The 16,797-nt window shown below is 41.8% G+C and overlaps 1 protein-coding gene across 6 annotated transcripts in view; it reads right to left on the bottom strand.

Annotated features, from left to right (window-relative positions):
* LOC143387706 (chromodomain-helicase-DNA-binding protein 1-like) overlaps positions 1-16,797 on the bottom strand; it is a 51,064-nt gene that overhangs the window by 11,471 nt on the left and 22,796 nt on the right. For 5 of the 6 annotated variants that reach the window (XR_013155537.1, XM_077109799.1, XM_077109801.1 and 2 more), the window contains exons 11-15: positions 14,694-14,767; positions 13,388-13,498; positions 9,972-10,086; positions 9,034-9,187; positions 5,528-5,708 (exon numbers count right to left, since the gene is read on the bottom strand). Coding sequence is in view for 5 of the 6 variants with exons in the window: in XM_077109799.1 (XP_076965914.1) it covers positions 5,528-5,708; positions 9,034-9,187; positions 9,972-10,086; positions 13,388-13,498; positions 14,694-14,767 (635 nt within the window). In the remaining variant the exon portion in view is untranslated. The remainder of the gene's footprint in view (positions 1-5,527; positions 5,709-9,033; positions 9,188-9,971; positions 10,087-13,387; positions 13,499-14,693; positions 14,768-16,797) is intronic. The other variant, XM_077109800.1, reaches the window with a different exon arrangement.

Genomic DNA, 16,797 nt, shown 5'->3' with positions numbered 1-16,797 from the left:
AAAAAAAAAATCACAAAAAATAATCCCTTGGATTTATAATATTCTTTATAGATCTCACAAAGCATCTTCATGTTTTTTACATCAATCGTGTTATAGCTAACCCCACTTATGAAAGGGGAAACTGAGACTCACACAGGGATTAAATGGTTCCAACTCTTTCTGCTACAAAATGAACATGGCAGGTTTTTCTAATTCTAAGATCAATATGTTCTTTTCAGTAGATTAGTGTGTATGGAAAAGTAGAAAAAAGCTTGCAAATAATCGTGGCAAAAACAATAAGAACTGTAGTATAATCTTTTTTCTTTCTTTAATTTTTGCAGTGCTGGGAATCAAACCCAGGGACTCACAAATGCTAGGCAAGAGCTCTAACACTGAGCGGCACCCCCAGCCAATAGAATACTCTTAAGTAGCACTTTATGCTATCAGAGCAATTTCACATCTAGTATCACATTTGATTTTTGCAGCTGTGTAAAAGAGTAAAGCAGACATTAATAGCACCATTTTACAGATGAAGACACTAAGACCCAATGAGGCTAGGTGGTCTGCCAAGATCATGAATCAAGTGATAACCAGCCAAGACCAGTGAACACAGACAGGTAGGATAATAATTCAAAAGTAAAATGTCTGTAATAGCACATGTTACCAAATTATGTATTTTCACAGCATTATGAAATCAGCTACAAGTATGTTTTCCCCAGAGAGTATGAAAGCAAAACATTTTCATTCTCAAGAGATCAACTGCTTCACACTTGTACCCAAATCTAACCAGCCATAATTCTAATTGGCATTTGCTAATTAAATCAGCAGGGGGCTCTCAAAGAGGCACTCTATCAACAAGTGGGAAACATAAAGGGCTGAGAAGTTTCAATTATGATCAACATATGTAGTATTATACTGCATGAAATTCTCAGCTTACCATATAACTGTGCTTTTTAAAAACTTGGCATTAAAGATAAAGCAACCGTACTTTATACTTAATTGTGAATGGGCTGCTCTAACTACTCCTCTTTCATATTCATTTGTTATTTTGAACCATGCTTTATGTCTTCACTCTGTTTCGAAGAGGCAGCTGGAGCCCACAGGTCTAGCCAGAGGAACCATCTACCACAAAGAGAATCAAGACAGTCATCGAAGACAACATTCCAAATTTTAATCCAACAGTTAAACTGTCTGCAAAAATGTAATTTTTTTTTGTAGGTAGACTGAGATATATAATTATCTTTCGGAAAACACTGCAATTTTATTTTGTTCTAGTAAATAAAGTCAATCTAGATGAGTATAGAAAAGGGTGGAAACTTGGTACTAAGGTAATCAAATACAACTTAAAAATATGACCACACACACACATCTATTTTTTCTCTCACCTGAAACAGCTAAAGGACAATACACAGATTTCTAAAAAGATATGAGGCAATGGTAGATGAAACAGTGCATGAATCCTTTGGAAGATAAAAAGTGGATAAGAAGAGAACAACAGATTCAGAAGAGCTGTGGAACCACACACTGGTATCTAGCTGGGGCTGACTGTAGGAACAGAAACCCTTTCAGTCCTCCAAAAACTCAGGCGCACAAGCACAGGCACCACAGTATGGAGGAACAGAGAGGATCCGCACACCAAACACCAGGAGCACCACGAGCCCTCAGCTCCCTGTCTTTCCAATTTAAACCAACAATTTCACTGGAATGGTATAGGACTCGTCTTAGGATATGATGAGTTGTCCAGTGAAATCTTCAAATCTGGCTGTCTGAAAAGCTCCCCCAGTGCAAAAGCTGGCTTGCCAACCAGTGCTGTTGGCATGAGGCCCAAAGGCCGCCCACCTGTTCACAACAGAGCTGCCTGTCAGCTTTGGGGCATTTCACCAGCACCCTGATCAGACAGGACACCAGATGTCTCAGGTAAACTGCTAACAAGAACAAGAGACTCCAAAACAGAATTTTTAAAAAGAAGAGGAAGAAGGAAAAGCAAATGGAGGAAAAAGAGATAATACAGTGGGCAGGGTAACACTTTCTGAAAAGATATAATAAATATCCTCCCTGAGATATATTTTAAAAAGCTACAATAAATGTCCTCGGGGAGGATATTATATCCTTGAAATGGGAATAGGATACGACTAAAACAACAAGCTGAGAACAAGAAAGAGTTCTTGAAGAATACAAATGTGATACTATCATAACAAATTTTTAAGATAAAACACAAGAAAAGTCCAAGAACTGTGTTCTGTAAAATAATGCCAGTTGCCTAGATTTTGAATTCTCCATATATTCCATAAAAACCACACCAGTCAACAAGGATAATCAAACCTCCCCTAATCTAAGCCTACCACAAAATTAGGAGTCGGGAACTACTATAAACTTCCATTTGAAGGTAAACAGAGAATGAACATCCCAAACCAGCTGAGCTCTGAAGCCCTCACTGGTCTGGGGAGGCAGACGGAGACTGCACAGGAGCAGGACAGTGGGGCTCTAGCAGTGCCAGACAGATGAAGTTCATCCTCCAGAATGAGGTCACCCCAGGAAGGGAGAGCAATGAGGACGTCTGAGATTGGTAGTTCAGAGAAGTGGCTGCTTAGGAATTCAAAGGAAGGGCTGGAAGGAGACGCAGTCAGACATCTGGGGGCGCTCTGCTCTCGGGTGAGAAAGAGGTAATGCAGACAGCCTTCGACAGTCTATGGCAGGGAGAAAGAGAGAAGCAATGGGAGAAAATTCAGAAGGACAAAACCAAAAGCCTCGCCCAGCCCCTTCCCTACCAGTAAAGGAAGCACCCTACTGAAGCACTGTGCTTCTCTGTATTGATGGGAGAAAGAACTCTTTTTCTTGGGCGGGGCGGGGTGGGGTGGGGTGGGGTGGGGTGGGGAGGGAGGTACTGGGGATTGAACTCAGGGGTATGAACCACCGAGCCACATCCCCAGCCCTATTTTAATTTAATAGAGACAGGTTCTCACTGAATGCCTCGCTTTTGCTGAGGCTGGCTTTGAACTCATGATCCTCAGCTTCTGGAGTCACTGGGATTACAGGTGTGCACCACTGTGCCAGGCTAGAAGGAACTCTTGAATTAAGAAGCTCAGTAGGGGTGAAAGATCTATATAATGAAAATCACAGAACCCTAAAGAAAGAAATCAAAAAAGACTTTAGAAGATAGAAAGATCTACCTTGCTCTTGGATAGGCAGAATTAATATTATCAAAATGACCATACTTCCAAAAGCGCTATACAGATTTAATGCAATTCCAATCAAAATTCCAATGACATTCCTCATAGAAATAGAAAAAACAATCACGAAATTCATCTGGAAAAATAAGAGACCTAGAATAGCTAAAGCAATCCTTAGCAGGAAGAGTGAAGCAGGTGGCATCACTATACCAGACCTTAAACTATACTACAGAGCAATAGTAACAAAAACAGCATGGTATTGGCACCAAAACAGACTGGTAGACCAATGGTAAAGAACAGAGGACACAGAGACTAACCCACAAAACTACAATTATCTTATATTAGACAAAGGTACCAAAAACATGCACTAGAGAAAAGATAGCATCTTCAACAAATGGTGCTGGGAGAACTGGAAATCCATATGCAACAAAATGAAATTAAACCCCTATTTCTCACCATGCACAAAACTCAACTCAAAATGGATCAAGGACCTGGGAATAAAACCAGAGACTCAAAAAGTACCTCAAAAGTACCTCAAAAGCTAAACACCAAAAAAAACAAATAACCCAATCAATAAATGGGCCAAGGACCTGAACAGACACTTCTCAGAAGATAATATACACATCAGTCAACAAATACATGAAAAAATGTTCATCATTACTAGCAATTAGAGAGATGCAAATCAAAACCACTCTAAGTGTTGCAGTCTCATAGGACTGCAAATTGGTGCAGCCAATATGGAAAGCAGTGTGGAGATTACTTGGAAAACTGGGAATGGAACCACCATCTGACCCAGCTGTCCCTCTCCTCCATCTATACCCAAAGGACTTAAAAACAGCATACTACAGGACACAGCTGCATCAATGCTTACAGCAGCACAATTCACAATAGCTAAACTGTGGAGCCAACCTAGATGCCCTTCAATAGATGAATGGATTAAAAACTGTGGTGTATATGTGTGTGTGTGTGTGTATGTATACACACACACACACACACACACATAATGGAATATTACTCAGCAATAAAAGAAAATAAAGTCATGGCATTTTCAGGTAAATGGATGGAGTTAGAAAAGATAATGCTAAGTTAGCCAATCCCCCCAAACCAAATGCCGAATGTTTTCTTTGATATAAGGAGGCTGATTCATAGTGGGATAGAGAGTGGGAGATGGGAGGAACAACAAGCTCTAGATAGGGCAGAGGGGTTGGAGGGGAAGGGAGGAGGCATGAGGTTATTAATGATGGTGGAATGTGATAATTATTATCCAAAGTACAGGTATGAATACACAAACTGGATGTGAATATACTGTGTATACAATCAGAGATATGAAAAATTGTGCTCTATATGTATAATAAGAATATATTATATTATACATTTCAGAACAGAAAATGGACAAAAAGATAAATATTGGGGCTAAGGCTGTAGTTCAGTAGCAGAGTGCTTGCTCAGCATGTGTGAAGCACTGGGCTCGATCCTTTTTTTTTTTTAAGAGAGAGTGAGAGAGAGAATTTTTTTTTAATATTTATTTTTTAGTTTTCGGTGGACACAACATCTTTGTTTGTATGTGGTGCTGAGGATCGAACCCGGGCCGCACGCATGCCAGGCGAGCACGCTACCGCTTGAGCCACATCCCCAGCCCATGGGCTCGATCCTTAACCACCACATTAAAAAAATAAAATAAGGGCATGCTATCTATCTACAAAAAAAAAAAAGAAAAAAAAAGATATTGACCAAATTCGGGAAAAAAGAAAAAGGAAGACAAAATGATCTCCTACACCTCATGGGTCCTTTTTTTTTTTTTTAATATTTATTTTTTTAGTTGAAGTTGGACACAATGCCTTTATTTTTACTTCTGTTTTTATGTGGTGCTGAGGATCGAACCCAGGCCCTGGCACGTGCGAGGTGAGTGCTCTACCGCTGAGCCACGACCCCAGCCCCCACCTCATGGGTCTTAAAAGACCTAAAGCACATGACATAGTCAGTACTGTTGATGAACACAATAAATGTCCATAAATATTAGTTGCAATTTAAAAAACATTCTACTATTGAGAAGAGGAATCACTGTGCAAAGCACCATCATAAAGACAGCCGGTTTCACCAAATAAACTCCAGAGAAGATGTCTGTGTCAAGGGAGAAAAGGTTCAAATTTAATCCTTGAGACTGACAGGACCATAAACATTAATATCATTCCTTGGATTCAAAGTCCAGCTTCAAGGGAACAAGGATTACTCTGGCAGTTCTTGGACCAGGAAGCCTTCAGAATGTCACAGATGAGTACAGGGCTGTTAGGAAAGAGAGGTCCCCGGGGTAGGACACAGGACTTCCCCTGGGGACGCATCTCACTCACACCCTAGCCTGAGGTGAGTCACTGGCTCACCTAACCCCAACTCACTTCCTTCCTCCTGCTCTCTGATCCCTCCTCCAGCTGCAGGCAGGGCATCAGAGGCCCACTGGCCATTTTCTGTCTCTCCCAGGATGGACTCCAGGTCTACCTCCTCCAGGGTGCTCCCCTCAGAAGACAGCAGTTTATCCAAGCCGAATTTCAGTATGTCACTCAACTTGAATGAAGAAAACGAGAGATCCAGTTAGTTCTCATGAAAACACAGATGAGGATGTGTGACTCGCTAAGTGTCTAAATGACACCAGGTAATTCTTCCCCTGACAGTCTTTCTTCTCTTCCATCACAAATGACACCTGCCAGGCAGTTCTGGAGTTGGATGAGGAATAAGCAGAGAGGTGATAAATGATGATCAGAGATGTTGACTTTGACAATTATTTACAATACCAAAAAAACTTTTTGGCCTCCAATTTTTTTGAGGAGTGGGGGCAGATAAGATGATCCCCAGCATCTTCTCTAGCACTCTCACCAGCATTTTTTTACAGGTACTTCCAGCAGTCGAGAGAAGTCAGAGACCCTGCTGGCTACCTTCTTACCTCTCCCACTGCCAAACTAACCCTAAAGAGAAGGTGCCACTGAACACCTCATCTCACCATGAGCTGCCACCTGTCCTTGCCAAGCCGCTTTGCTACTACAGGGCTTTATGGGACCCACTTTGGCAAAACCATGACCACCCTGATCACCAGACCCAAAAGCCTTTCTCAATTTCAATCTCCCTGGATAGTCCTGGGGCACTCCCCATCCTGTCCTCTTGCTCCACCTAGGGGACAGACTCAGCCTAGTTCCTACGGCTGCAGGAACCAGACTCTTAGATATGTTACCTGGCTTCACTTGCTACCTGCAACTCTCTGCCTCACTAAGTACTCTCTCTCTCAGGAATTCTGAACCAATTGGGATCCACATCATGGGACTTCATTTTCATTTTGCCCTTTTAGATTTGGTTAGTTATCTCTAGATTGCCTATTCTGTAATTTGGAAACTTTAGCTTGAAAATACCTGAGATGAAAACTATGACAAAAACTAAGCAAAACCATACCTGATATATTTATATTTAACCTTGGTGTACCTATATATATAACCAAGCCAAATGGCTTTGGCATTTAGTACCCAAAACAGAAGAAAGCCAAGTATTTATGATGAGGCTCAGTCCACACTGGGACCCTTCCCCCTTCCACTCCTTGGACTAAGTCTCCTGGCTTCCCTCGCTACTGCTTACTCACAAAGTGTCTTTAAGGAACTACCCATTTTTTAAATGAAAACCACTTTATTACAGTAACTAAGAGCATGTAGTTGGAAGTTAAAGAGTGCTCGGATTAGAGTCATGAACCTGATGTTTGGAAAATTTCTTAAGATGGAGATAAAGACGTCTCTCATTTTTTTGTTATTCTTCTTCTGAAACAACTGGAAAAAGTGCACGTCACACATGCTTAGCACACAGTAAGCATCTTTATCTGCTCTCTGTTTCTGCTGTGTTCTCCTGGTAAGACAAGGAGCCTGCTTTCCTTTTTCAGGCCTTCACTGCTCTATACTGCTTAGATCTGTCAAACCAGAACCACGTCTTTTACTATCAGATTCTTTTAATAACTTAAAAAATGTCCTGCTGTATTTTGAGACAAGGCAGTGAGTTATCACCCTTGTTCTTGGCAACCATAAATAACTCAGTCTGGTGGGGAGGAAAGAATCAAGACAGAACCAGAATGTGATTTCTTGCCATGGCCTGGGCAGGAAGTCCCACCGAGGTCCTCTCCCACAGCCAATAGTTTGTACTGGCCCAAGGATCCGGTCCCATGGCAGAGTTTGTGCCTGTGCATTTCACAATGATGTGCTAGCAGCAGTGTCGCAGGGAAACCCCTGACTGAATGCCTGGAGCTCCCTCCACTGGGGAAGCATGGAGCATTTGAGAATCATCTCCTCTACTCCTGATGCCTGTGCCTTCACAACAGCCCACGATGAGCTCCTCCCCCAAGGTCCTGTGAAGAAGTGTATTTAGACACCTACAGTGTACACGCACCTCTCTCTCAAGCCTTCACCTTCCATTTGAAATGGCCTCTTCAATAGTGTGAAAATAAAATGCACAGCCTGCCCGGCCACCATGACAGATGAGCATGCAGAAGACTCAAAACACAAAAGGCCAAAGACTCCACAGTTACTCTCTAAGATAAACAAAAATCAAGCCAATAAACAAAACCTAGGGTTCTTCTTTCAGGTTCTAGTACCCCCAAACCTGTGACCCTTTCCTGCAGGTCAATGACTCCCTAACAAAAACAGCACCATCCCTGTCTGCAATGCTGATGTGTAAAGATACAGATGTGAGAAAACTGCCATTTTTAACTCATGCGTGGGCTAGTTGTGAATTTGATAATTCTGCTTGTGATACTGTGTGATTTTTCCCCTTTCACATACCTCTTGAATTTTTTGTTTGATAAGCTGATCCTTTTAAAGCCTGGTTTTTCTTGCAAACTTTTCTAATTCCTTTCTCTTCTGAGTCTCCCTCTAACAATAATTTATATTGATTTTTACTACAAACTCTGTTGACTAAAGCCTACATTATTTTCATCTTTCTAATTTCTATCCCTATCTTCCTACTTTCTACTCTCATCTTTCAGGCTTAAAGGCTTAAAGCCATCTTTGAACTTGCTCTCTCTCACTGCCTGCCTCAAAACAAGGGCCAACTCCTGTCATTTCTCTGCAGTTTCCTACAGCAGACCTTCCCACAGCTACTACCTTTTGTCAGACATTTATTACTCTCTTCATGCCTGAATCATGCTAGATACTAGGGGTTGATCTCTCTGCATCTAATCCCTCAAAAGGACCTGGGGTATATTATAATATAGGTTCAATTTTATCTCAAAGGCCTCCTACCAAAAGAGAGCTCTCTAGGATATTCTAAGCCAGCATTTGACTCCCACCTAATTTTTCCTTCTTCAAGCAAATTAACTCTAGTGCTTTCACCCCTATATCCTAAGGCATAATTTTGAATTCCTAATCTTGTTCACTCATCTCTGAGTATGGAATGAGTACTGTAAATCACTACTCAAAGGGTCTGGGATTAAGGAGGAGGTATGGAACTAATCATCACTGATTAAAAAAAAAAAAGGAAGAAAAAAAAGAACTTAAACAAATTCTTTCTGAGGTAACTCGTGGCACACTCATCTTTAGAAGCCATGAAGAGATTAATCCATGACGTTCAGTTACATGCTCAAAGTCATACATCCAATAAGGGATAAGATGTGAATTTCAATCCAAGTTAGATGGTTCAAAGCTCATTCTCTTTATTCTATTTTCTCTGCCTTTAAATGCCACCCTCATTTTTAGCTAGTATGGCACCTTGCATGTAGTTAGGTACTGAGAGGGTGAGAATTAGGCCAATGAAAAAATGTGTAATTTGCAACAATGGGTGGTTAATGCTGGTCCTTTTTATTTGCATTCTCATCCACAGAGAGTACTGGTTATAAATCATGAGACTCTAAAAGAACACATTTTACCTGGAGATCAGTATCAGCCAAAGGTTTCTGGGCTCCGAGAGTAAAATGGCCTCTTTCTATGATTGTGTTGGTGAGCTGCAGTTTGGAGGCTGCTTTCCTATAAACTATTTCTTCCACAGTGTCTCGGCCAATCAGCCGGATCACTTTCACAGCCCTGTACGGGAGTCAAATGAGAGCAGTGTTATGAGTCTGCAAAGCTGGGGAAAAAAGCATGCCAGGAAGATACACCTAAAAGGAAGCAGAACCAAATGCCACACTCAGGGAACAATGAAAAGGACACTGCTCATGGGGACCTGAGCATCTGGTAGAGAAATCTGGCCTCCACTTCGTCTTGAACTTTCCCCCAAAAGAGGAAGAGGAAGGAAGATGAAGTGACCACTATTGGGCCTGTATCTGTAGCCAGGATAACCCCTGGCAGGCATGTTACCTCAAGTTAAAGGGTAGCTGAACACAACTTTGTTTCCTCTTTGTGGTACTGAGAACCCAACCCAGGGGAGCTTTACCATGAAGTTATATCCCTAGCCTTAAAAAAAAAGTTGTGAGACAGGGTTTAGGTAAGTTGCAAGGTCGGCTTTAAACTTGATCTTCCTGCTTGAGTCTCCCATGCTGATAATGATTACAGGCATGTGCACCCACTGGCTTTAACTTCATTTTTAAACTGAATTAGGATCTAACGTGAGAAACATGAACTAAATAAATTCTAAGTTTCTTCTAATCATTTTGGAATTTAACTGTTCAACAAAGTGAAGTCTGAACTGATCATGTGACCACTGATCCTCCAACATGACTCTACAAGCCAGCAGCACAACGGGGTTCAAACCCAGTGGTCTCTCAACTCCAATGTGGCACTGTTGTCAGGACTACCCTGTCCACCTTCCTCCCCAATCCACAGCTGCAAGCCAACAGAGCAGAAAGGTGCCAATGTCTAACTCACTCACTTGTTCTGGCCAATTCGGTGAGCTCTGGCAGCTGCCTGCAAGTCATTTTGAGGATTAAAATCACTGTCAAAAAAAATAACAGTATCTGCTGCTGTTAAGTTCATGCCAACTCCACCTGAAAACCATACAAAAAAGAAGCATGATCAGCAACACACAAATAAGGAACTAGAAAACACACAAGGCAGGACTGGGTCATCCTGAAAATCTGAAATCAGTCCAACGGACTGGTTTCATCCTTCAAACTGACATTTCTGGCCCCAAATTCAGGTTTTGACCACCCTACAGTGGTCAAAAGTGCTACCTCACCTTTCATTGTGTGAACTGGGAAAATTTAATTATCAACTATAACAGAAAGAGAGGTAAGCAAAAGAAAAGAATGCTTAAGTTAATTGCGTGAAGCCATTTAATATTTGTTTGAAAACCTTGATTGGCTTTTGCTTCAAACAGTCTGTGAATAAGGACACAAGTTCTTTTAGAAAACAGCTCCAAAAATAAGAGGTCTGGGGGCTGCAGTTGTAGCTCAGTGACAGAACACAAGTGATAGAACACGTGAGGCATTGGGTTCCTTCCTCATCACCACATAAAAATAAATGAAATAAAGGTATCATCTGTTATGGTTTAGATGTGGTGTCCTCCAAAAGCTCACATGTGAGACAAGGCAAGAAGGTTTGGAGGAGAAATGACTGGGAAATGGCTTTAACCTAATCAGTGAATGAATGCCTAATGGGGTTAACTGAGTGGTAACTGGGGCAGGTGGGTGTGGCTGGAGGAAGGGGCTCACCAGGCACATGGCTAAGGGGTGTATATTTTGTATCTGGACAGTGGAGTCTCTCTCTCTGCTTTCTGATCACCATGTGAGCTGCTGCCCTCAGTCACACTCTCCTGCCATGATGCTGCCTCCCCTGGAGCTCCAAGGAATGGAGTCGGCCTTCTATGGACTAAGACCTCTGAAACCATGAGCCCTCCAATAAACTTTCCTCCTCCACAGTTGGTTCTGGTCACAGAGGTGAAAAAGCTGACTAAAACAGTGCCCATCTACAACTAAAAATATATCTTAAAACAAGGAGAGGTCTGCAGTGGGCAGTAAGAAACGCACATGACCACACTTGCAGCTTCAACAAGGTAGGAGGACCTGACGCTAGCTATGAGAAGAGCAGATGATACCTGCCTCTGAGTGGAGAAAACCTGAGAGTGTCTTCCTGTACTGGTTTCCACACTGATCAAAGAAGATGTCGTAAAATCAGTTCAAGACAAGAACACTCAATGCAACAACTCTCTGGTCTTTCTCCAATGGTGCAGGAAAAGGCCAAAAGAGCACTTTGGGTTTAGGAATTTAGAGTACTAAGAAGCAAACCACAGGCTTCTCTTTGATTAATGTGGAAACTGTACAGAACACACTCCAGCTAGGGTCGTTGGAGCTCATTGCTAAAACAAGCCTAAAAGGGCTTGTTCCAAGAACTGAATGAAGGGTTCCTTTCCACAAGGACTACTAACTCCCGGCTGGATATAAGACAAGCCAGGCAGGAACATTCTCATTGAAGTCTTCCTATAAAATCAAAGTTGGAATAAAGAAATACTAATGACTGAATACGGAGAGAGGCTAAGTTATACCCAATAATAAGAGCTACACTTCTACTTTACTACTGCCAAGCACTGCTCACGGCACTTTACATGCGTTGACTCTTTTAACCCTCACAACAACCCTGTGTCCTTGCTAGCACTATTCTCATTTTGCAGATGCTGAAATGGAAACAGCTAGATTCAGGGATTTATTTGAAGTTGCACCACTAGAAGATGAAACAGTCAGGATTCCATCCCATATTCCAGAATCTGAGGTCATTACTCCTGGGACAGAGACAGGGTCTCACAGGGTTGCCCAGGCCGGCCTTGAACTCCTGGGCTCAAGTCATCCTCCTGCCTCAGCCTCCTGAGTAGCTGGGACTGTAGGCATGCACTACTGTGCCGGGCTCCAGAACCTTTTTATCCACTGTATGCTAACTATCGAGGCAGTCATCTCATTTGAAAATCTATTTGTGTTCCATGAGAATTATCTTTCTCTTGAGTTAATAGTGGCTAGTGCAGCCCTTGTTCACCAAAGATGATATTTTAAGCTGCATTTAGTTATTTGGGACATATTCCTAAGCTATCGCTGCCATCTGCCGGCAATATGTGGTAACAACCTCGTGGAAAGCTGGAAGGAAACAATGAATGAAAATGCGGCACATCTATAGCTGCAACATGACGGCACGTTTGACAGTCAGTGTGTGGAAAAGGCTAATGTCCAGGACGGCTTCAGCTCCTAGATAATCTACTCTGAGGCCTCCAAGAAGATTAACTAATTTTAGATGTTTCCAACATTTGCTCTCTAAATATGAAAAATAAAATCTTAAACGCATAAATGGAATTCCTCTCCCAACACTGACCATGCCTTTGACCAGATCCTTTGAGCTTCCCCTAAGACTAATCATGAGACAACGGAACTGAATGACAGGGTGTGATAGATGACCTGGGAAGAGACTGGACCAAAGGAATCTGATTGTATCTTATTATTGGCTTTAAGAGAGCGGTAAGATACACACTGGAGAAATGATCTCCTGATACTCAAGGATCATACCTAACACTTCTTTTACAGACCCATATAGTACAAAGCACTTACTAAGTGCTTTCTACATAAGGGTGACCTTTCGTTCCATAAGGACATTAATCTCTCTTTCATCAAGGACACCATTCCTGTTTGTGTTCCTATATCTATTCCATCAGGATTACCATCAAAAAAATAAGATCATGAACTTAGATTATGAATTCAAAATTAATTTAGGGCTTTTTGATTCAGAATGTAAGAAAAATTCCATTTCCCCAAACTGATTTCAAATTATTTAATACTATATGAAAGCAACTGGCAAAACACCACAAGTGTCATTTATTTATGATTAAGTCATATGGACAATACCATAATAATCATAAATAGCTGTCAGTTTCACTCTAGTCACATTTTAAACAACAAATCTTAATTAAACTTTATAACACTCTTCCAGAGGTACTCCTGGAGGAAGGGAAACTAGAAAAGAGATTATCTTATTTTCCAAATTCATGGCTGGGAAGGAGAATAAATGAATGTGAATAAAACTTTCCCTAAAATTAAAAACAAAACAAAACAGGACGTTCCCGGTCAGTGGTCTAAGTGGATTAGAATTACTTTCCAACAGGCCCAGGTTTCAGCCTCACTTCTCACGATGACAGCTTCACAGGTTGAACAGAAAAGAGCTCCACACGAGAAGTCCAGTACTAGGCCACGTAAGTGCCTCGATTCTCTCCTTTTCAATACTCCTTGGTAAGAACCTCACCTTTCAGAGAATGAGGGGAAAACGTACCAGTGGTGGGATGCCTGTCTGCTTCCTCAACACCCCTGGGCTTACCTGCCCTGGTGCTCAGGAGAAAAACAAAGATGGGCTGCTGTCCAAAGTTCTTGATGGCCAGGTGTCTCTCTTCGCCTCTCACAGAACCGTCCACACGCTCATAGCTGTAGCCTTTACGTAGAGAAGACAACAACCACACACAGGTCCTTACTCTTTGCAAGGACTCTTAGGAAATAAAATAATCGAGTCATTCCTAAGCCAATGCCTATTTGTCCTTTCCACACCCAAGCCTGCCCTACTTTCAATAAAGCCCAAGGGAAAGATCTCAACTGTTTGATAACTTGATCTTGTTTCTTATTTTATGTGGTACTGAGGATTCAAACCAGTGCCTCTCACATGCCAGTAAGGGCTCTACCACTTAGCCACAACCCCAGTCTGAAAGATCTAAATTTAGGGGAACAATTCATCACTTCACCAAAAACCATCATAACACACTAGCCTGGGTTTTAAAAACACAGGCAGCCAAAGTCTTTGGCATTTCCAGAGTTAATATTTGGTAATATCCACACGCTGGCAGTTGGTGCCTGCTGAGACACAATCCTGACTTAGGCAAGCAGTAAGACAAGCACCTGGGAGCCTGCTGATGACCCAGCACCTGCTTTCCAGCGAAGCTCTAGGGCTCTCCGCTTGTCACCACGCATCAGGTCAGGAAGGGGAACTGCAATCTCAAGTCATGCTTTGGCACTCGAGATTCCTCAATGTGCCAGTAGCTGAAGTGTCCAGTTACTGCAGTACTTGGGGGGCATCAAGTGGATTTGGGAGACCACTCTCAACTAAACTTTAAAACAGTTATTTCTGAGGCTGATACTCTCCCACAGGCTCAAAAATCAGCCTCTGTTCAAGCTTTGTCCCATTATCCCACATCAATTTTATTATATATTAAGCAGAGTTCTCAAGTAGCTGCCTACATTCCCTATTGTCACAGAAATAATTGCTCTTACGCTCCCCCTGCTTGATTTGTGGGATCTCCATACTATCAATCTTCATTTTCTTACTAATCCTGAATAAGTACATAACTGCTGAACTGTCGAGAGACGCTGCAAGTGTTTTTCGCTGAAACTTGACTCACACATTTTTGAAGCCACTCAACATTTTCACGTCTGCTCCATACCCATCACCTGCATCACCTGGTGAGAATGTGGGTGTTACTTCTGCCCATGCGTCTCTACCCTGCTGTCCATCCTTGCTTCACACACCACTGTCCACTCTCCTCAGCCTTTTCACCTTCTTGTCTTTAACCTTTTAGTCGGTAACCTTCCCACACCCCTTATGATTCTCAGATGATGTAGTGGCCAAGGAGAGTCACCTTTGTAGTCCATATAGTCCTGGAGAATATCCAACATCTGGGTCATCTGAGAGAAGAGTAAGACGCGATGGCCCCTGGCAAGAAGAAGAAAAGGAGAAACTGCCAACTCTAGTAGTGTTTAGGGGGAGTGACCCTCAGGCAAAATCTACCAAAGAGGACAACTTTACACATAAGGGAAATGCTAAAGTAGAAATATCGATGTCCTGTAACTTTCTCAGAAACTCTGAATACTTTATACAAGAAGACAAAGTGCCTCCACATGTAGCGGCATCCCTCAGAGCAGTCCCAGGGCACCTGTCAATTCACCAGGGAGTGTGGAAGCCCTGGCGTAACCAAGGAGCCTCTTTCTGGAATATCACTTCACTCAATGAAAACAGAAGTTTCATTTCAATAGAAAAATAAATACACATGTGAAGAGTAAAGGCAAAGTTCAAATACGTGTGCACCCATTCCCCAAGATCCTGAAGAGCTCCGGAAGGCTATCTACTGCTATTCCCACTTGGCGGTACAAGTCATTACCATCTAGAAAAGTCGAGAAGCATGTTAGAGAAGCAATCCCCCTTGGTACACAAGAAACTTACATATAGAGAGTGAAGAAAGGAAAGGAAAATTCAAAATAATGTAGAAGGAACAAAGTCAAGGTGACTGCCCTTCTTATCATTGTTTTAAATTTGCCTGAACAAATAAGGACAATGCTGTTAAACAACATTCTTTTTAAGAAAATGAACTTACCTTAAGGTTGCCAGGAGAGTAAGACCAAGAGTTGGGGAGAACATCGGCCAGACTCTAGCCTCAAATTGTTTGAAAAAGCACTGAGTTTGAAGGTGAGTACCTCGTTTCTTATCTCTCTCTGCCACTTACTACCTATATGACATTGGGCATGACCTTTCGAGATCATGAAAAACTTGGACGGAAGGTATCTATAGGTTCTTCTCCATCTCTAACACACACACTTATGGTAGATATGTCAAAGGCCATAAAATACAGTAAGACGTGTAATTATAATTTTTAACAATTTTTTATATTTACGTGTTAGCCACAGTTGAACACAATACCTTTATTTTATTCTTTCAATTTCTTTAGTTGTAGATGGACACAATGACTTTGTTTTATTTATTTATATTCTTGTACGTGGTGCTGAAGATCTAATCTCCTGCCTCACCGTGAGGCGAGTGCTTAGTCACTGAGCTATTTATTTATTTTTGTGTGGTGCTAAGGATTGGACCCAGGGCCTCGCATGTGCTAGCTAGGCAAGCACTTGACCACTGAGCCACAACGCCAGCCCCAAGACATGCAATTATTTAATTTGCAAAAGACTGGGCAATTTTGAAAAATCTGAAGTTTTAGGTTAGTTCAGGCCACACCTGGGGCAATCATCCTAAAGGCACAATTCTGGAATTCTTGAGTCTCTGGTCTTTTCCTAGACTCCCCCTTTCCTGTGGTGATGAAGATGTACATGCTGGATACCAGGCTGCTGAACACTAACCAAATGTCATCTTCTGATACCCAACTTGCATTTCTGGGAAAGAGTAATCCCTAAGTTTAAATCAAATCCCAAAGATTAACAAGAACCAATGTTTACTCAACCTTTATTATGTGTCAGTTCAACTCAAGGAAGCAGCAGGCAATTTTAATAGAAATGCTCCAGGAGTGCTCTCTACCACTGAGCTATGTCTAAACCTACTTATTGTTATTTTGAGACAGGGACTGGCTAAATTGCTGAGGCTGGCCTCACACTTGGTGATCATTTTGCCTCATCCTTCAGAGCCAACTGGGACTACAGGTGTGAGCACCTTGCTGTCTTACTTTTAGATGGAACCAGGGCCTCCTTAGTGTGTCTGTTCCACCACACAGCTATATCTCTAGCCAGCCTGATTATGTTAACTTCTTTTCATTTAATTAAGATGTTTTCTGCCAGATTTCTCTGCTCTGTTTTTCTATATAATCGACATTCTATGGAAACACACATTAAAACTATCTTATTCTTAAAAAAAAAAAAAAAAAAAAAAAAAAAGAAATGATCAATGTTGACTCGTCCTTGTGGATGCAACCAACATAGTTGGACTGATGAGGTGAACACACACTGATCAACAAGGTAGCAGAG

This window comes from Callospermophilus lateralis, chromosome 7, assembly GCF_048772815.1.
Source record: "Callospermophilus lateralis isolate mCalLat2 chromosome 7, mCalLat2.hap1, whole genome shotgun sequence".
NCBI lineage: Eukaryota > Metazoa > Chordata > Mammalia > Rodentia > Sciuridae > Callospermophilus > Callospermophilus lateralis.
The sequence above is the reverse complement of the archived record's forward strand: the minus strand, read 5'-3'. Positions and strand labels throughout refer to the sequence as shown.